This window comes from Macaca thibetana, chromosome 4 (genome assembly GCF_024542745.1).
Source record: "Macaca thibetana thibetana isolate TM-01 chromosome 4, ASM2454274v1, whole genome shotgun sequence".
In the NCBI taxonomy this organism is placed as follows: Eukaryota; Metazoa; Chordata; class Mammalia; order Primates; family Cercopithecidae; genus Macaca; species Macaca thibetana.
The window spans coordinates 158,329,970-158,350,994 of record NC_065581.1 but is presented as its reverse complement, the minus strand read 5'-3'; the positions used below and the strand labels follow the sequence as shown (position 1 = coordinate 158,350,994).

Below are 21,025 nucleotides of genomic sequence, written 5' to 3'. Positions count from 1 at the left end.
GGCTGCACCAAGGCAGGAGGGTTTGGGAGGGTGACAGTGGGGCCATTTGGCAGGAGTCTCACAGCCAAGGGTGGGGCCAAGCAGAAGGCGTTCAGGATGGCCTGGACCCGAAAAGGAGACCAGTGACCCACCAGCTGCGCTGGAGGAGAAGGGGCTCTTCGGGGTTACTCATCGACTGAAAGGTATCCCCGTAATGGCAGCAGAGGAAAGTCAAAGGAGGGACTCGAGTCAAAAGCCCAGTTTTAGAAGGTGATTCATCATCACCCATTGAGACCACAAACATTATGTCCTTTGATCCAGACAATGCCTCTTTTCTGGAAATTTATCTGAAAGACATCATCCAAATGCTAGATGCACAACTATCTTCACCACCGTGTGTGTGTGTGTTTTTAAAGAACAGCCAAAAACAGTGGAAACAACCTAAATATTAAATACTTCAAAGAAATCAGTTGTAACCACGAGAGAAACTTGAGGGGAAAAAAATTAAAAAAAAAAAAATGTGCTGGGATAAGCGGCTGAGGCAACGGGTGCCGTTTCCCTTCTGGATTCCAGTCTGCCTGTGACTGCTGTCCTCGGCATCCCTGGTGAGAACAGCAGGGACAGCGCAGCACGCGCGGGCCGGGGACGCAGGCCCTCAAGAGACTCGCCACAGAAAATTACCTTTGAGTATTTGTAGGACACGTTGGAACTTCTCCTGCAGCAAGTGGTCAGCTTACTTATCACTGTTTCCCTATACAATAAAAAGGAGACAATTATTACTCCAGGGTAGAGAGGGCATGGGCAAGAGCCCCACCCCCACAGCCCCGCCCCATCTGCACCACCAGGGGACTGGTGGGGGCTGCATTTCTCCCACATTCTGAATGACAAATAAGCAGCCGCCGTGACAGGTTCTACCCTAATGTATTCATTGTGACTGAGTGGAAAGAACATGGGCTTTGGAATCCAACAGCAGAGGGCCCTCTAGAGCAACTTAACATTTGGGCAAGGACTTTTTCACATATGACTCTAACAGGACCACGCCGGTCCGCCGCCCTGAAGCCTGCCTGATGGTGGCTCACGGGGACGGACATCACATGCCCTTCCCGGCCCAGACCTTCTGCTGTCCCATTCCGCATTTTGGGTGTGAAGGGCCACAGTCGGTACCTTTTTTTTTTTTTTTTGAGACCGTGTCTCACTCTGTTGCCCAGGCTGGAGTACAGTGGTGCGATCTTGGCTCACTGCAACCTCCACAGTTGGTACTTTCTGACCACCTCTCTCACTGGCCTGTGGCTCAGCTGGCAAATGACAGTGGCAGCAGGGAACACCTGCGCTGGCCAGCTCCTGCCCCCAGGCCAGAGCCACTAACACTGATGCCTGATGTGAAAATCTGCTTGACAGTCACATGGCGAGTCCTCTCACCCAGCAAAGTGGGGCAAAAGGATGGCATCATAGCTGGTACACAGCAGGCGCCTAATCAACTCTTGCTTTTATGACGTGGGGAGGGCAGCGGGGCCAGCTGCTCAGTGGGAAAAGGCACCCATGGAAGATGCCGTTTAATGTTCTACCCAACGTTGGACACAGAGGACCATGGTCCTAGAAGACACAGGCACGTCGATGTGCGAGGGCCTCAGGCATGGTCAGACGGAAAAGAAGGCGTTTAAAAACCACAACGCTGGGGGCTGCTTCCAGAGAGTTTTGATCTAAGAACTTGAGACCTCTGCTGTTGCAGGGCTCAAAAACAAGTAAGCAAATAAGTAAATGAAACCCCGCAAAACTGAGTCAAGATGAGCTATGGGAGGCGTGCATCCACCCAGCCCACCTCGCCCTGCACCCGCTCACCTCCTCTCCTTCTTGTAGAGCAGGAGGGCCAGCAGGCAGCCGGTGAGTGCCACCAGCAGCAGGCTGAGCACCGCGCCGACCGCCTGGCTCCGCTCCGACAGCCCCTTGTGCACCTGCTCGTCGTCCCCAGGATTCTCGCTGTCAAAGCCCACCCTGCAAGGATGTCACAGAAAAGGAGCCGTGTCACAGGGCGGTCCTGCCGCCACGGCCACAACCTGAGACCTGAGTCCCCAAGACAAGAGCAGCTCTGACTTTCCCAACCCCATGTGATTCTTACTCCTGCCCAGAAAACAAGGCCACAAGGCCCACTCCACATGGAAAAGGGCTGCAAAAAGTTCCTGATGATGAGTTTGGGGCAGGGTTGTCAGAAAACAGACAAGAAAGCACTGCTTCCAGCTCCATGAACTGTCATTCGCCCAAACACAGAGGAGACAGGCGGGAGGGACGCGGCCCCTCTAGGTGGCCCAACCCACAGCAGGACCAGGCTGGGGCAGAGGCTGTCCCAAAGCACCACCCTTCTCTCCAGGGTCAAAGCTGTCCTCTTGGAATTTCTTCTGGAAGCAGTGAGCACAGCCCACCATGAGATACCATCTCCACAGGTAAAGGGCCCCGGGGGCCTTAGAAACAGGCCAGAACAGGGTCCAGCGGTGGCCACCGATCAGGGTGGGGCCCAGGGAACAGCCACAGCCCAGCATAGCCCCCGACACGTCTCCTCTCTCCAAGCCTGCTCCATCCCAGGAGAAGGCTCTCGGAGCACACCAGCTGCCTCACCAACGGTGTTCACCATTCCCACCCAAGACCCACAGGCACACTTGTGGGAAAAAGCAGTGCATTTCCACGACATCAAACACTCAAGCAGAGTCAGGACAATAATAACAGAAAATGAGAAACAACCACGGGGACTTCCCTTCGCGCTTGCGCTCAGAGAGCCACATGACACTCAAGAGCATAACAACTTCACACTTCTAATCTCTCTGGCCCTCTGTCACTCGGGGCCACACACAGAGGAACAGGATCACATAAACAGCAATTCCTCTTGTGCTGCTCGAGATAACAGGCAACCCCAGCGAGGCTCATCTGGCGCTGCTGAAGATGCCGGCTGCTCAAAAAACTGAGTTTGAGGGCAACAGGCCAACCTGCCGGCGTGGCTGCAAGGGCTGCAGCTCTCAGTCTAAGTTCAGCTTAAGCCAAACAATCCAAAACATCAGCCAGACAAGAAACCACAGGGAGGGCCTGGCGTCCAGTTCTAGGCAAAAGCACCATCACGCTCCACAGACAGGTCTGAGAGCTCTGCAGACATCTCCCTCCAAGCCAGAAACCCACTCACCCAGAAGCAGCTCCCGCCACTCAGGACCCCTCGAAATGCATCCAAGAGACACATTATCACTCGGTTCTGAGCGTATTTTACTTTCTGCCTTTGATTTCTTCTTTGGACCATGGATTATTCAGAAGTGGGTTTTAGTCTTCAAATGTATTTCTAGTTTTCAGTTGTTTGTTCTTGGTTCCTAACTTAAGTGCATCATGTATGTAGCTAATTGCATCAGCCAGAAATTTGCTGACTTAGGTCAAGGACAGTGGCTCAGGTCTGTAATCCCAGTACTTTGGGAGGCTGAGGCAGGTGGATCACCTGATGTCAGGAGTTTGAGACAAGCCTGGCCAACATGGTGAAACCCCATCTCTACTAAAAATACAAAAATTAGCCGGCAGGTAGTGGCACAGACCCATAATCTCAGCTACTCAGGAGGCTGAGGCATGAGAATCACTTGAACCTGGGAAGTGGAAGTTGCAGTGCGCCAAGATCGCGCCACTGCACTCCAGCCTGGGCAAGAGAGCAAGTCTCTGTCTCAAAAAAAAAAAAAAAAAAAAAAAAAAAAAAAAGGAAGTTGCTGATTTGCCTGCTTCGTGGTTAATTTTTGATGAAGTTTTCTAAGTGTTTGATGTGAGCTTGGGAAAGCAGCATTCTCCCGCTGCAGGGAACAGTGTTCTATGCACGTCTATTAAATCTTGCTTTTCACTGTGCTGTCTCAATCTTCCAAAAAAGCTTTACTCTTTGTCTGCTTAACCCAGCAATCACTAAGCGAGGCGGATTTGTCATTGTTTCTTGTGTGTGGTTTTGTCAATTTCTGCTGTACGGATCGGGGCTTTTTTATCAGGTAGACGGAAGTTTAGGATTCTTGTATCTTCCTAGGAAATGGGCCCTTTTAAAATATAATGACTCTCTTTATCCCTAATATTTTTCTTTAATATCCTATTTTATCTTATATTAACATAACTACTGCAGCTTTCTTTCAGATTATTTTCTGATGTATCTTTTCTTATCCTTTGACTTTGGTCTTTTCTGTATCCTTGTTTTAGGCATGTTCCCCGTAAACAGGGTTGTTTCTGAAATCCAATTTGACAACTTGTGTTTGAACAGACAAGTTTAGTCAAGCTATACTTAACGATTATAGATATATTTAGATTTATTTCTACCATATTAGGCTGAACTTTCTACTTGTCTGATTTCTGTTTTGTTTTTCTCCTTGTCTTCTTTGGGGATATAAGTATTTTTACTTCTCCTTTTCTTCTCCACTGCTTTGGAAGTTACACACTATATTTATATTATTTTAGTGGTTATTCTTGAAATACTGGCATGCATACTAAGACAGGAAGTCTAACAGTATGTCTTCCAAACAATTAGGGACTCTACCTTTCTCCCTTCCTTCCTTTCTTTCAAGAAAATGGTTTTACTTTCATACAATGCTATCACTGTAAGAAATGCTAAAAGCCGGGAACTCTGTCACCCCTCTCAGCTCAGACACCACTGTGTTCAGTACACTGTGTCCTCATAGGGTCGCTGACAGGTTCCTTGAAACTGCAACCTTCTGTGAAGCGACTATAGGAGGTCCTTGAATAACATCATTTCCTTCAAAACTGTCTCATTATAAAGTTGATGAGAAAAAAAAATTGGTTTCACTATACATCGTTTCATGTAAAGTTGTAGTTTCCAAGAACCTATCGACGATATAAAGTGAGGATTTCAAGTATTTTAATCTTTCTTGAATTATTTTCTAATACAACAAATTAGCTTCCCCTGAAGCTTTTACAGTCTTTTCTTTGTATCTGCTCTCCTGGTATTTCATAAGTGGGTGGGTCTTGTCATCATTAACTGTGCTGGGCACATAGCATGCCCCTTCCATCTGTAGATGCCTGTCTTTTAACTTTGTGTAAGTTTTTTGACTTTAATCAAATATTGTGAAAGAACCATTTTTGGAAAGTAGGAGGAAGGTGTAAGAGAGTTCTATCTTCATCTACTATTGCAGGAAGTCAATAGATGAGATAAAGGATGTTAATTTAAAATATTGAGGTAAATTCCAGAAGAAATAGCTAAAAGAACTAAAAATGGTCATCTATTAGGGTGATCATTGCTACCTGTTTGTTATAGTTACATGATTTTTTTTTTTCCCTGAGATCTAGTCTTGCTCTGTCACACAGGCTGGAGTACAGTGACGCCATCTCGTGGTGTGCGTGCTACCACGCCTGGCTAATTTTTGTATTTTTAGTGGAGACAGGGTTTCACCATGTTGCCCAGGCTGGTCTAGAACCCCTGACCTCAAGTGATCTGCCCACCTTAGCCTCCCAAAATGTTGGGATTATAAGCGTGAGCCACATCTGGCCATACTTACATGATTTTACAATGTACAACACTGATAACATTTGGGGAAGAAAAAAATCTCAGGCACTATTCCACATTCACCCCCCGCTGGTACCTGCATCCCTCAAAATCTACCATCTCAGTTTTTGCTCTTGGTTTCAACTTCTGTTTCTTTTTTTGAAAGTCCTTATTACTTTGTCAGTGTGCTAAGGGATTTAAATAACTCCCATTCCTGATGTTCTGAACATCGTGAAACTGAGGTTTCCTGGAGAATCTTCCTCTCTGGTTTTGGAGTCAAACACCAGAGCCCTATAAACGGTGCTCTTCCCACTCACAGAAGTCCAACTCTAAACATTCAGCACGGACAGGATCCCAGCCTGGGCTGGTCCCTCAAACCCACACAGAAGACCAGCTGCCATGTCAGGAGGCAGGATTCACCTCATGGCAGTTGCAGCCTCTCAATGACAGAGAACGCAGGGAAAGTTCACTGCTGGGTTTTATCTTTTAGGAAAATTCACATTTCGCTTCTTTCAGGAAGAACTTCCAGTCTTAATCCTTTCATTTTGTAATGATCTCACCGGAACACCATAAACATTCAAAAGCTGAAAATACCACAAGTGAAATTTCAACCAAAAGCCTCTTTCCTTGACTGTGCAGCTAAGGATCCCTAAGTACACAGCCCTGAACAGTGCAGGACAAAGCTGGTTTTGCTGAGCTCATGTCCATTGTTAAGGGTGGGCGGGGGGAGTGCTGATTTAAGATGTAAAATGTTTGATCTTCATTCCGCCATAACCCCTACCCCTGTCGTCTGCTGACTCTACGGTCCCTTTTACAGGGCATGAAGGAAACAATTACATGAAAAGAATTCATGTTCCCCCGATCTTAAAGTCTCAGGACAGAGAATGAAAAGCTTATGTAAAATGGTGGGCCAGGCTGGGCATGGCGGCTTATCTTGTAATGCCAGCACTTTTGGAGGCCGAGGCAGGCAGATTATCTGAGGTCAGGAGTTCAAGACCAGATTATCTGGCCAACATGGTGAAACTCCATCTCTACTAAAAATATAAAAATTAGCAGGGCATAATGGCGCATGCCTGTAATCCCAGCTACTCACGAGGCTGAGGCAGAGGTTGCAGCGAGCTGAGACCACACCACTGCACTCCAGCCTGGGTGACAGAGCAAGACTCTGTCTCAAAAAAATAAAAAATAAAAATAAATAAAATGGTGGGCGGGGTGACATAAGACAATAAATCCAAGAGGAAAGCAACTGACAACACGTTATTCGTGGCAAAGTATAAAACGGCAGTGAGACACAAGACAGCCAATGGAGGTGCCACCTTCCTTCAGAGCAGAAACTGCTGCCTCTGTACCCATGCTGATACTCCAAATCTGCAGAGTAAGCTTTCCATTCATTCAAACATAAAAATATGACACTCAAATCAAAGTGAAACTTTACAACGCAATCATTTGTATTAGGACACAAACGATGTTCCAGGATTACAAGGAGGAGACACCACCAGTACCTGCCTCCCAGGAGCTAAGGAAAGGGAGGCAGCAATGGGAAAGGGGTGGAGGGACAGAGCTGGGGCGCCCTGACTGGACCCTATTCGGGGCACGGTACGCACGAAGGAAACAACGGCACTGCTGCTGGGGGTGGTGGGAGGTGATGCAGCCATGGACCAAAAATCAGTGGCAGGATGCTGACAAGCTCTGGAGCGGGGCACTGACTATGTGGGGTCTGCTTCTACCATTTTCTCTATTTTTTGGTGCATGTTCTGAATATTTCACAAGAAAACATTGGGGAAAAAACACACATATACTTATTCTCAAGGGAGGATGTGGGGTACAAATGCTAAGCGTCCGGATGTCATACTCACCCCAGAGGACACACTGCTGAGGTGTACCAAGAGAAGAGGTACTGGCAGTCGGCAGTCTCGTGACTGAACTCGGGGATCCCGTCCTCCACCAGAGGGTCACAGTGGAAGAAGATGGTGGAAGAAACAGACTTGGTCTTATCCTTTCCGCATTTAGAAGAAGAGGCAAACACGACATCCAGATCGCCGTCTGTCAAACAGGAAGGGCACACGTGGCATGTCACCATCAATTTTTACAAACAGACTGAGCTTAGCTCCTTACAGTCTAAAAAGTTTGCAAAGACTTAAAATCAGGCAGAAGAGACTTCCCCCCATGTCCCACATCCACTCTGTTCACAGCTTACGAGGCCACTCGATGCACATTGATAGAGCCCTGCGCGTACTCAGTGTACAGTAAAGAATTTTTGCTTTGTTTTGACCATGACTATTTATTGATGGACTGAAGATGCAATTTTAATGGAACAATAAGGCACAACCGTGGATTAAAACAGTCTGCTGTGCAGCCAAAAGAAGGGAAAGGCTGTAATTTTAATTATGCAAATATGCAAATCAAGGAGCCTCTGAAGTATCTAACAGATCAGTATCAGATATTCTTCTCCTTCTATATAATTCCTATGTTACATCACTCGATCACAAAGTCCAACTGATACTTCATAAAGAATTCCTCATTCATTTATATTTGAGCCATCCAGCCTGGCTACTCCCCTGTTCTCCACCCTTTTCCATCGTTTTGCAGTGGTATTTTTAAACAATCCCCTTCCTAAAGACTCACGTACACATCTCCAATAGTTTTCCAAAGCAAGGAAACAAGCAAGCAAGCAATGAGTCAAGAAAGTCAGCCAACGGCAGATATGTGAATGAACAGACTCACAGAGACATACATTAGGATGGCAACAGCATGAACCACTGAAGTCTAAACTAAGCTGACTTTGGCAAGAAAAGCTGCTGTGACTTGCTCAAAGACTTGGAATGCCACCTTAGGTTGTGCTACTAGTGCCAGACCTCTTGTTTCTAAGGGATCAACAGTGGTCTACACAAGGAGCTGGGAAACCAATGTAACCAGGGAGCTACAATGCTTTGGACTTGTATCAGGAGCAGACTATGGCTTCCAGCATTAACATTTGACAAGTGTAAAATTCATAAATAATTTTGTGCGAAACTTCAAGACACAGAGAACAATCTTTAAATATTTTGGACTGGGATAAGTTAGGCACTTCCGTAATACTAATCTTTCTAACTTGGAAACGTCAAGTGAAAAGCATTCCAGTGCACAAAACACTGAGGCATAAGCCATGCAGCAGAGGTGTGAATGCAGGAGGCTTTACAGGGTGCGCAGCCTCCTTGTTCAAAAAGCCATAAGGAAGTCCCCAAGCATATTGTCAGAGCAGCTGTTCTGGTGGTAATGGTGCCCCAGGACTAAGCAAACCTGCAGGCATATTGCTACTTTTTGAATAGTCAACACTGCACTAACAAGAGACGCCACATGGGTACAAAGTTGAGAATCAGAGGCCAGAAGTAGAGTGATGTGGACAAGCAACCCAGAAGGCTTGACTCCACTCCTCTCTCCAAGGCCACCTCTCACGAATATCTCCACCCAGCAGCCCTCTGATGACAGAGCACAGTGCAGAGGATGATCTCATACTCCTGACAGAAGTGTTGGTTACCAAAAGGCTCCTGGGGAGGCAACATTCCAGAGGCCCATTTAATAACGAAAGTAGATAAAAACTGCCAGACCACTGAACTATCGTACCAAGTCAGAAATACAATACCAGGCACAGCTTGGGGTGCCAAGTAGAACAGAGGAGATTCTGAGGCTTCACGAAAAGCAGCAAGACTGCAAGACTAGGTGAACAGTATGCTGAATGTACACATAAGTGGGAAGCGAAGGACATATAAAAAGGATGGAGAAGCATGCTGGCAGACTCACTGGGGGGAAGGCAGCAGGTGCAGCCTACACCCAGTGGAAGAGCTTTGCTGGCCTGTTCCTCGGCATGATTTCCTATCTTACTTTCTCAGACTGGATGGATGTGTGGCTTTCAGCAGCAGAACAGAGAAAGACAATATTTGTAAGTGAAGAACTGGTGAATAGACACTGAGCAGAAACAGACTGGGTGTACCATTCTGTAATACCCTGTTTATAGACCAAAGGCAGGTTTGTGTTGACAGAACATATTTGGGGTTGTCATGCAACAGCAGTGGTACTTTGGGAGAAGGGGAATGATGGGGTAGAGGTAGGGCTGGTGGACAGAAGGACTGTCAAGTTCTAGTTCTTAAATACTAGACCGCAAGGAATAGTTTGCTGTCTGTCCTTTAGTGAAGAAATCGGATGCTCATTTTCTGTTCTACATCCACCTTGTCCAAAACCTTAGCAAAGTCTGTGATAAAGATATGGCACTGTCCCCACGCTGATCAGCCTCCTGAATGGTCCTGTCTGCGATGCTGCCCAGCTGCTCATCGGAGATATGTACTCGGACCATCATGCACAGCACCTTTAACAGCTCATCACGAGAGATCTTGTTATCTTTATCCAAATCACATAGTCGAAAAGCAAAGTGCAGTTTGTTGCTTCGGCTGTTGAGTGGTTCAGGTCCATTCACATCTTTGCTCTTTTCATTATCCTTAATGGTTCGGAAATGAGCCAAAGTTTGCAGGAATCCACGGAAGTTTACCTGGTCCTCTCCCTCTGGAAAGAAGGCATTGATGATCCAGTTCCCCACTGGGTTGATGGCAAGTTCTGGAATCCCCTGGAAATCGTCTTGTTCTCTTCTTTGTCCAGGTTGCTGAACCGCCTGTACAGGCGAGTGATCTGACAGTGGGAAAGGCCAGTCTCCTTCTCGATCTCCTCAAGCTCTTCATTGCGCAGTAAGGTGGAGGCCTGAGACCCCATCACTGTGCCAGGAGCTCCTCCAGGAGCAATGGTGCCAGAAGCAACAGTGATAGGAGGGAAGGCAAGAATTTAACCTTGCCCAAAAAGAGGACTGGCCTTGGTCCTTGGCTAATGATAGGATACGGAGCAGGGGCTGACCATGCAGTACCTGAGCAATCAACCGACCAATCCTGCTCATGTCAGAGCCCTGGGAAAAACTCGGGACACCAAGGCTCGGGAGAGCACCTCCAGCTGGCGATACTCCATGTGCGCTGCCACACGTGGGTGCTGGGAACACAACACATCTGATTCCATGGGAGAGCTGGTGGGAACTCTGCGTTCGATTCCCTCCTGGACTCTGCCCTGTGTGCATCTTGGTTGATTTTAACCTATACCCTTTTGCTGCAGTAAATCATAACTATGAGCGTAACTGCTTCCAGGGAGCTCTGTGAGTCACGGTGAAAGGGCGAATCTGAAGTTGGCTTGGGAACCGTTCAGTGTGCTGTTGGTGTTAGAAGTGAGGAACCCTGTGTGGACTCCTTGCATGAACTCTGCTGCTCCCAACTGTTGTCATTGGCTCAAAATCTTTGTGGCTGGCGCTGCTGGGTGCCAGGAATGTAGAGGCGAGAGTGCAGGGTATGAGACGGACGTGTCCACACACAGATGGGGACCAGAGACAGGCGGTGCAGGGGAGGGCCCCCCACTCTCGCCTTGGAGTAGCTGAAGCAGGGGCTGCCGAATGGACTGCTCTGCAGGGCTGGTGTGGGGGAGCAAACCGCCCAGCAGCTCCACGTCCTGAGGAGAGACAGCTGCTGCCCTCCCAAAGGAATGGCAATCCTCAGGAAGAGGCAGACATTTCATTTCTTCATGAAAGATGAAAAGAGGTCTTAAAACTAAAGCTACTTTCTGGGGCTGGTGAATGAAGAAAGTGAAAAGGTCTGAAAGGGATTTTATCTACCAAGAATGACTAAATGCACATGCACAAGCACTCGGAAAGTCGGTGATCCTCAAAGGTCTGCTAGACATACCCTTTGTGAACATGGAAGTTCTTATGTGGAACCAGACAAGTGGCCAGTGCTGCGCAGTGGAGCCTGAAGACTCCTGCAGACACACCAGGCGGCGTCACCCTGCTATGAGAAGGTAGGCCTTCCCAGGAGGGGCACGGGAGGTAGGTTTGGAATCCTGCAGACACACCAGGCGGCGTCACCCTGCTATGAGAAGGTGGGCCTTCCCAGGAGGGGCGCGGGAGGTAGGTTTGGAATCCTGCAGACACACCAGGCGGCGTCATCCTGCTATGAGAAGGTGGGCCTTCCCAGGAGGGGCATGGGAGGTAGGTTTGGATGGATGAGGAAGGTGGACCGAGGCATTCCAGCACCAAGAGCAGCACGTGTAAACCCACCAGGTTACAGGGTGACTTTGGGAGCTGGTGAATAAACTGATAGCTGAGGCATGTGTGGGAGCAGCAGCTTGCAGGGCTGCCCTGGTACGCGAAGCCTCTCAGACATCTTCCAGCTGTGTCAGACAGAGCCTGGACTTCCCTTCCCTGCATGATAGGGCCCCCTGAAGGCTTTTGAAACAACCTTAAACAATTCTTCCTTCCTTCCTTTAATCAACATTTACCGAGCACTGGGAAAGAGGACAGCAAGAGAAGGCACAACCTGTGACATGCAACATCTGATTCTGAATGACTGGAGGATTCACAGAAGCGTGAGGAAGCAGAGAACAGAGGAACACAGAGTGCTTGCTCCGAGCTGTGAATTCTGCAAGCGAATGAGGCTGATCAACTTTCCTACCATCAACCTGCCCAGAAAGCAGAACATTCACTTTCCCAGTTCTATTCAGGGGCCACAGGTGCTATGAGATGCACCGGGGCGCTGTCTACGATCTGTGACCAGGAGCAGCGATGCTGACCCAGCTTCCCTCCATCAGGTGCTGCCGTCATGGAGCTGCGCTCAGCACCAGGGCACAGGGCACCCGCTCCTTCTCAGGGATGCGCTCAGCACCAGGGCACGGGGCACCCGCTCTTTCTTGGCTATTTACTACTCTCCCTTCCTAGGGGACCCGATCGGCCGCTCTTTGACATCACAGCAGGCTGGGGTTTTCTTTAAACACACTTGATTTTTTTTTTTTTTTTTTTTGAGATGGAGTCTCGCTCTGTCGCCCAGGCTGGAGTGCAGTGGCCGGATCTCAGCTCACTGCAAGCTCCGCCTCCCGGGTTCAACGCCATTCTCCTGCCTCAGCCTCCCAAGTAGCTGGGACTACAGGCGCCCGCCACCTCACCCAGCTAGTTTTTGTATTTTTAGTAGAGACGGGGTTTCACCATGTTAGCCAGGATGGTCTCGATCTCCTGACCTCGTGATCTGCCTGTCTCGGCCTCCCAAAGTGCTGGGATTACAGGCTTGAGCCACCGCGCCCGGCCTTGATTTTTTTTTTAAGAGTTATTACATCCACACACAGTTCAAAAATCAAATTATGAAAGGTATATAGTTAAGACTATCTGTTCAAAACAAAAGCAGCCTTTCAGGATTATTTGAGGGAACGAAGGGCAACATCCTTATTAGTGCCAGTATAAAACCTTCCTTCATACCCTGGATTCTGCCCTCCGTGCGTCCTGGTTGATTTTAACCTACATCCTAACACTTAGGGCAGCTTCCTTTCATCCTTCTTACAAATATAAAATCTCTTACCTTCTCAAATATTATTTGGCATTCCAAAATAAGGAAGTGTCATGGCTAAAACCAAATCAAAGGTAATTCTGACTGTGCCCAGCTCAGCCTCCACCTGACCTCAGAACCACTGGATCAGACCAGGTTTTCGTTTTTTTGTACATTAATTTGTTAACTAAGACACAATTTACCTACAGTGAAATGCTCAGGTCTGACACGTGTCGTTCGATCCATTTTGACAAAATTCGTAACAAAGCAAAGAATTAGACTATGGTTTTTGTTTTAAAAATGGTCCGCGATTTCAACCGAAGGGGGTTAGTTGAAAACGTTAATTCCCTTCCTCGGAGGAAGTTAACGGGGACCCTGTGTGGGAAGCCGCGGATTACCTTGCAGGTAGTACTTGGTCTTGTCAGAGGTGCCGACTTTCCGGCTGAAGTGCTGATCGTCGGGCTTCACCTGGCAGATGTTGGCTCCAGAGCACGCCGGGTTTCTGGAGCTCGTGATGGAGGAAAGCTGGATCTCATACAGGTAGTTGTCCCCATTGGTCCTCATGTCCCCAGAGGCTCTGAACAGCCTGAAGAGACAGAAAAGACCAGAGTGACATGGAAGTCCTTCAAGAAGGCATTCACGGCATAAACCCTCAGTCCTCAGAATCGCTGCAGGACCCCACGATGCTTCCTTTCCTGCGCTAGGGCAGCAAGTCTGTGACCCCACAGAGATTCTGAGGATGCCAGTTTCCATCTCAAGAGGCTCTCCCCAGCCAGTTCTGCCCTCTGAGTGCTAATCCACCTTCCTCAGGTGCTGTGTCCAGCACCACATGGCCCTCGCCCTGTCTGTGCACCTCGGCCACCGGCCCCCCAGAGCAGCCCCAGTACCACCGCTGAGAAACTTATTTTCCAAACACTGGTAAGCCCAGAAGATTCCTGCTTAAACATGTCAGAAGGCTTCAGCCTCAACCCCTGAGCTTATCATGAAGTGAGGGAGGAGGAGGGGGGATTTATTTTTACACTCACGAGAATTCACCATCTTTGGTGTTAAAACTTAATGGTTGAGTAATGCTTTTCCTCAGTTTAAGCAAAAGATGACGACGACTCCAGCAACAGTAACTAAAACACAGACCTATTTATCCTGCAGCGCTCCCCGATAGGGAAAGAGCTGCATTGCTGGTGTAATTTTGAACACATTTCACAGCTCAAAAGGAAAACGTTTTACTTACTTAAAATAAATATCTCCGAGGCTGAAGCTCTTGCCATTTATAGGGTTGGTGATGGTCCCATTCACCATCTGCACCTCCTGAGGCTTCACAGCGCAGGCAGCCCGGGAGTCCCAGCTGAAGTAGTAAGTGCAGCTGTCGATATCAAACCTAGGAGGAGGGAAGCACAGACTACGGTCACCTCCCCAGCCAGACACGAGGGAAGACTACAAAACAGTGAACACCGCGCAGCCCCTGAAGCAGCTCACTGGCTTTCAGTCAAGGTGCTGCAAGACGTGGGCTGCGTCCCGAGGCCCCCACCCCCCAGGCTGCGCAGGTCTACGCAGAACTTCCTGACTCAACACTGACAGCAGCTCGGAGCAAGGACGGTTATTTCACTCACTTCTTTTCATCACCACAATGGATAGGGAAGATGACTGTGGTGCACACATCAGTAATGTGACAAAGCATGCGAGCATTCAATATAAACTCTTTAAAATTTGTAAACCACGCAACATTGAAAACCCGGAAAAATTTGCTCCTAGATTTTTAGATTTTTAGGCTCCTCGGACTTATACATTCCTAAATCCTTTGGCAATTTCTGAGTCTCCCCTTTTCCAAACTGAACGTCTGGAAGGAATCAGTTCTGTTCACAAACAGCAGCTCACATGCACCCTCTGTTGGCCAAGCTCTCCCTCGCACCAGATGCAATGTGGCCTGGAAAACTTGAACATAATCCAAGCACATCCCAGGTCCAGATGCAGGTCCCAGCTGCTTGAGGGTACCAGCCAGGCTGCTTGAACACGTTGGGTGGGACAAATCAACGCCCCTTTGTTCCTACTATGACATTCAAAGGTGGAGGCCAGTCAAATACTGCTCAGCCAGTGCTAAACATAGTTCAAGAGACAAGCTAGCCCAGAGAAGTTGCACTGGTCTTGCAACAGTGTCTCAGCACTGTATCCGGGGGTCTTCCCCGCCTGGAGCAGCCCTGCCCAATACAGCACAATCAATGGCTCTGGCCCTGACCTCCTCACACTCAGTCAAAACCCGCCCGTGAAAACCCCAAGGAGGAATTCCTCCAGTGTGCTCACTGCACAGTCCCGCGCTGAGCCCCCAGTCTCCTGACCTCTTGAATGCAGGTCTGCCCACCGTCTTTGTACAGGTCAATTCTATCACGGAGGATGCGGTCTTATTTCCACCACATGGATAACCTCTGGAGTACGTGACAACCACCTTGTCACCTGAAACACACAAACGATTGAACTGACATTATTTCTAGCACATTATAAAAAGCCTCAGGCAGGCGCGGTGGCTTACGCCTGTCAATTCCAATACTTTGGGAGGCCAAGGCGGGCAGATCACTTGAGGTCAGGAGTTCGAGACCAGCCTGACCAACATGGTGAAACCCCATAAATACAAAAATTATTCGAGCACGATGGCAGGTGCCTGTAATCCCAGTTACTCGGCAGGCTGAGGTAGGAGAATCGCTTGAACTCAGGAGGCAGAGGTTACAGTGAGCCAAGATCGAGATAGTGCCATTGCACTCCAGCCCGGGCAACAAGAGCAAAACTCCATCTCAAAAGCAAAAACCAAAAAAACAAACAAATGAAGCTTCAAAGTTGGGAGTAAAAATCTGGTTTAAAGGCCAGGAAAAAATCAAGTTTTGGCTCCCTAAAGGTTTATCGACCAGTTCTTGCATTCTCATGCTCAGGGGTGGCCACCTGGCCCATTGCACAATTGCCACAGCCCAAGTCCTGGGGTCAAACCCAAACCCTCCCACTCCCGCACTTTGTGGCCCTGGGTTGCTAAGCTTCTGAGCCTCAAGGGCCTTCCCTGCAGAACAGGACACTGTCCAAAGCAGGCAAGTCTCAGGCATGTATAGAAAGCGCCCGACAAACTCATGTGAACAGTGGGACCCCGGGTAATGGCAGCCTTCATTATTGCTCTGTGTAAAATTTCTGTATCCTATTAGGTGCTTTCCTGACAGGTACCCTCATGTGAGCCTCCCAATAACAACACAGCAGGGAACAGAAAAAGTGAAAAGCCAGAAACAGAGACCAACTGTGGTTTTCTAGGGTCTTCTAGCTTTAAGTCAAGCACTGTCTTTTAAAAGTGACCCTTTAAAAGAAAAACCTGAACCCTTGAACCTGCAGGGTCTGAGAGAAAAGCGAGTATATGCTTTAAGCTGCAAGTATCACTGCGGCAGCGTGGCCGCCAGGTTCCAACTCTCAAGCCACCGCCAAGAGGCTGCTCGTGGCTGCCCAGGGGGCTGTTCTGGAAATGGTCCAGGCCCAGCCTGGCTGCATGGACAGACAAAGTCTCCAGGGCATGGCACGGGGTGTGCAGGGCAAGCATGTGCCTTCCACCCCGATCACACACACACAGATTCTTCCAGGCAGGGGCACGCGGTGGAGGTAACACGGGCACAGTGCCCACTTCCCGAGTGTTTTCCACAGGACACAGGCTGAGGTGCTGGGGGCTGCCGGATGGTGAGGTAGGAGGTGGGACTCTAGGCTCTCAGCCCTGCCCCAAATTCAAAGCTAATCCAGCTGAATTTGTTTTAAATATTGGGCTTCTGTGTAAAATTTTGGAAAAAAGAATTCCACTATTTTGCAGAAAATGTTTAAAACTTCCGGCATATGGGATCAAACAAGCAACGACTTCAGGAGTGTAAACAGCCCATACCGATTGGGCAGGAGGCTCAACCTCCCCGCCTCAGGGGCCCAGTGTGTGGAACGGATGACGACACTGCCCCATGGAGCGCATGGGGATTAAACATATATTAAGCGCAGCTGCTTGAGACATGCTGGTTCCGGAAACAAAAAGTCTACCTCCCACCCCCACAGGGTGGGGTCCGTTCCCTAAGTGGACAATGGACGCACCGTGGCTGTCCGCAGATGCTGTCTTGTTGGCGCCAAAGACTAAGAGCTCACTGGGTGCGTCAGACACCAGATTACTTCTCGTTCCAGTCAGCAGGTGCTCAGGATACCAAATGCCAGCCCCAGGAGAAAGCAAGAGCTCTTCCCGCCTGGCGAGGCCTGACTTGCAAAATGGTGCTCCCCAAATGGAGGTGGCCTGCAGGTCACCGCTGAGAAGTCAGACGATCTAGTTCCATGTCACTCACTACTCTCTTTTGCTCCTTCTGCCTCAAGCTTTTAGTGAAGCCTTAAGTGTTTTAGTGATTGCAGTTGGCTGACATTGGGGAAAGACTAGTCGAATACCCGTATGTACTGCGACATGACAGGGGAGAGAGCCGCCCTCCACTACCTTCCCTCCTTCCCCCTCTGGGGCAGTGTGGGAGTGACAGCAACCACTGACCTCCAAAGCGGTTAGGAACCTCCCGGGGAGGCGGGTCTCAGGCTGGCGATCTGGGCGCCACTTCCTGTATATACGGCAGCTCTCCCTCCACTACCAACCTGCAGAGTCTGCGTATGACTTTTATCAAGGGTGACAGTAGTTTTCTCGGAATTCTCTTTCTCCATCTCAACATCTCAAGCTAATCTGAAGTAGTCCTATAGTTGAATCAGGACAACTCAGGAAACCCCACTCCAGTGTTAAGAGGCAACGGTGAATATTTTCCTTTACTGGTCCCTCCAACAAATCCTAATTGCTCTTAAGCTAAGAAACCTCTATTTTCCGCCTTTAAATAATGAAAGAAAACATCTTTCACTCACCAACCAACTACAAGATCAATTCCCCATTAAAAAGCATCGTTATTATCTTCAAAATTGTTAAGACAGTTTACCAAGATGTAGCCCTGAACTACCTGCACCAAGTCCTCATGCAATCGTCTGGCTTGCCTCAACAAACACGTGTGTCTATGTCAGTTTAGGCACTTGATCTACAGCTAGAACATAAACTTCAGAGGAACGCTGAACATTCTGAGACCTCCCCCTGGATAGACGCACTTTCCCGAGATAGCCAAACCCCTCTAAACACACAGACTGGGACCTGCAATCTCACATAATACAAAACGGCACTCATTTTAATGTTCCAGGAGAGCCAAAATGCCTGTGAGACAGTGACAGGCAATCACATCTGGAGGTTTCCACCAAAGCATATGCTCACTCTCCTTGCTATCCTGAGAACACCCTCACCTTCCCGGTTCAGATGCGGCTCCTTGAACCAAGGACCAGGACCCACAGGCCTTACCTATGACATCCAGCTTCTGCGTGTGAACGAGTCCCAGGACCTGGACGTCACCAGTTGTGCTCCTTCTGCAAATGCTGGCCCTTTCAGAGCAGCCCAGGGGTCCTTTATATATTCTCTGGCACAGATTTATATAGTACCTAGAAAAACGACACAAAGGGGCAAGAAACAGGCAAGCAAGTGACGTCTCTGCCCTTGACACAGGAGGGCTCTTCGCTTTACTTTCAGAGAAAGGTTCTGTAACTAAGGGCTCCATTCCATCACTGAATGTAGCTTTTCCAATTAAAAAAATAGGACAAAAGGAAGTCATCACTGAAGAAGGGAGCTTCCCAACCAGGCACACCCGGAGTGGAATATCCACACCTGCGGTCACGCTGAACACAGCGTGGCGTGGCAGAAAGAAGGGCTCTGGGGCTGGGAGAGGCAGGGGCTGGGATCCTGGCAAGTTTCCCACCTTACTTAGAGCCACTTAAACCCTCTGAGTCCATGCCCTTGCTCCTCGGTGATGCCTTGCCAGGAGCACCTGGCAAGAGGGCGCTCCCCACACAGAGTGGTCAGGACCATGGGCTGACCCCAGCCAGCAAAGCCTAAGGAGCTCCTGCCAAAGACCCAAGAAAGCCGACACACCTCCCACAACCTGAGCTACACACAAATGCAAATTGAGCCCGGCCTAACTCAGTGAGTCCAGGTTCTTCCAGTTCCGGAGGCTCCGTTTCCGGTCACCAAAGCTCCCGCTCCCACTCTGACCTCAGAATCACCCTCTGTGCCAGGTCTGACACTGCGGGCTGCTTCCAGGAGCAGCCACAGCTCAACCGCCATCAGCCTCACATGGGCGTGGTATTCCCATCCTTAGAACCCCAAGAGCCAACCATCATCAAGCAGTCTGACATTCATCGGCTGAGGGTGTGGTGCTGCGGGCGGATGGGAAGGCACTCACGAGACTCCGTCGTGGACCAGGGACCAGGACCCGGTGAGAGAGGAGAGCAGCCGCAGGTCGTAGGTTTTGTGTTTCTGGATGAATTTGCACTCCATCTTCTTTGGAGGGCAAACAACTTTCGTTTTCCATTCAAATGTCACATCACACCCACGCACTTCACTGAAGACTTGTGGCCTCCCAATGTCCTCGTCTTCATCACACTTAAATATGATGCTGGATGTCCGGTGGCTGTTTGCTGGGGAACAGAGGCGGGAGAACGTCAGACCAAGGCCTGCACCAGGGCACGTTCCCGCACCTCTTCCCCAAGCTGCCTCAGGAGCACCTGCAGACTCCATCCGCCATCTGGCAATGCCCCATGTGCTGCCCTGGCCACATCTCATGTTGATTCACTCATGGGTATCCTGACTCCAAACAGATCCAGCTCCTTGGCACAGCCTTTCATCATACTTCTTAATAACCCCACAGCCCTAGGTAATTCCTCAGATGGGTGTTCAATATTTGACTAGTCTACTAATCACCAAAAAAATTAAGACAGCTGGGCACAATGGCTCATGCCTGTAATCCCAGCACTCTGGGAGGCCGAGGTGGGTGGATCACGAGGTCAGCAGTTCGAGACCAGCCTGACCAACATGGTGAAATCCCATCTCTACCAAAAATACAAAAAAATTAGCTGGGCAAGGTGGCAGGCGCCTGTAATCCCAGCTACTTGGGAGGCTGAGGCAGGAGAATCACTTGACCTGGGCAACAAAAGCAAAACTCCATCTCAAAAAAAAAAAAAAAAATTAAGATAATAATACAATACCTACAAGTACTTGAAAACACAAGTGTGATTCAGAAAATAGGGAATAATGCTTTGTCAAAATAAGCCTCAAAACAAAGCTATAGTAATCCTTTGTAAATTTAACACATTTGGTTCCTTAATACATCCCATTATGGTCCCTGGACATGTATGAAAATTAGTAATTTTTCATGCATTTCTTCCATCTCACGGTCCGTAGACACAAGTCACAGCAGTTGGCTCCTCTCATGAAACTTCCTGAGCACCACAGGGGCAAGGTGCTGAGTGTGGCTCACCAAGAAACCCCACTCCACACGTGGGCTGCCACATGGCAGAAAGTCAATCAATGAGTCGCCTGGTTTACTGGAATTCTCACTAGCTTCAGAATCCTGAAGACCCACGGCAGACATTTATTTTGCTGAGGCATAATTTGAACCACCAGGGCTAAAACCTGGTATGCGGACACAAGGCCCTCTGGCTAGTGCGTGGGCCTAGCCAGCCACCCAGCACAGCATTTCAGGGCAGCTCTACCGCGGTCTGTAGATACGGTTACCCAGCAATCTCACGGAGCGATTCAAATGTTTCTCTGTGGGAAACGGCCCGAGTAAGAAAATATTTTATGCAAGAGAATTCCTGCCACTGACTGGCGCATCCACAAAGGTCTCAGTGTGAATCGAGCCTTGAGAGTATCAAGGCCCCAGGCCATGCGGGGACGCAGAGCCTTCCTACTCACAGTGTCTGCAGAAGCCCCACTCGTGGTCTCTGTCGTAGTCCGCCGTTGTGCTGCACCACAGCTTTGCCCTGCTCTCTATGACACACTCCTCGTAGCTCTTCCCGTTGAATGTGAAGGGGAAGACGCAGGGGATGCCTTCATCAGTTTCTAGAAAGAAGAGGAACATCTGAATAATCCACATTACCAGTGTGGCGGCTGTGCCTCACCAGGCACCGTCACCTAAGAATGCAGCAGGAGTCCCTAAGGAAGCTGCCCATCGTAAAGCACCTATGTGACAACTGGCATTCACCCACCAAAGCTCACCAGGCAACTGAGAGAACACAGTGTGATTCACGCACCAGGGTTCACACCGGGGGTGTAGAGGAACAGCTCACATTCACG

At 49.0% G+C, this 21,025-nt stretch overlaps 1 protein-coding gene and 1 pseudogene across 2 annotated transcripts in view; both read right to left on the bottom strand.

Annotated features, from left to right (window-relative positions):
* IGF2R (insulin like growth factor 2 receptor) overlaps positions 1 to 21,025 on the bottom strand; it is a 133,628-nt gene that overhangs the window by 1,992 nt on the left and 110,611 nt on the right. Inside the window, exons 39-47 of the mRNA XM_050789196.1 lie at positions 20,645 to 20,791; positions 19,134 to 19,368; positions 18,200 to 18,336; positions 15,174 to 15,288; positions 14,072 to 14,218; positions 13,242 to 13,429; positions 7,327 to 7,513; positions 1,819 to 1,971; positions 661 to 730 (exon numbers count right to left, since the gene is read on the bottom strand). Of these exons, the coding sequence (XP_050645153.1) occupies positions 661 to 730; positions 1,819 to 1,971; positions 7,327 to 7,513; positions 13,242 to 13,429; positions 14,072 to 14,218; positions 15,174 to 15,288; positions 18,200 to 18,336; positions 19,134 to 19,368; positions 20,645 to 20,791 (1,379 nt within the window). The remainder of the gene's footprint in view (positions 1 to 660; positions 731 to 1,818; positions 1,972 to 7,326; positions 7,514 to 13,241; positions 13,430 to 14,071; positions 14,219 to 15,173; positions 15,289 to 18,199; positions 18,337 to 19,133; positions 19,369 to 20,644; positions 20,792 to 21,025) is intronic.
* LOC126953665 (calcineurin B homologous protein 1-like) lies at positions 7,521 to 11,435 on the bottom strand (annotated as a pseudogene). The gene has a single exon (XR_007725289.1). The product of XR_007725289.1 is annotated as a calcineurin B homologous protein 1-like (transcript).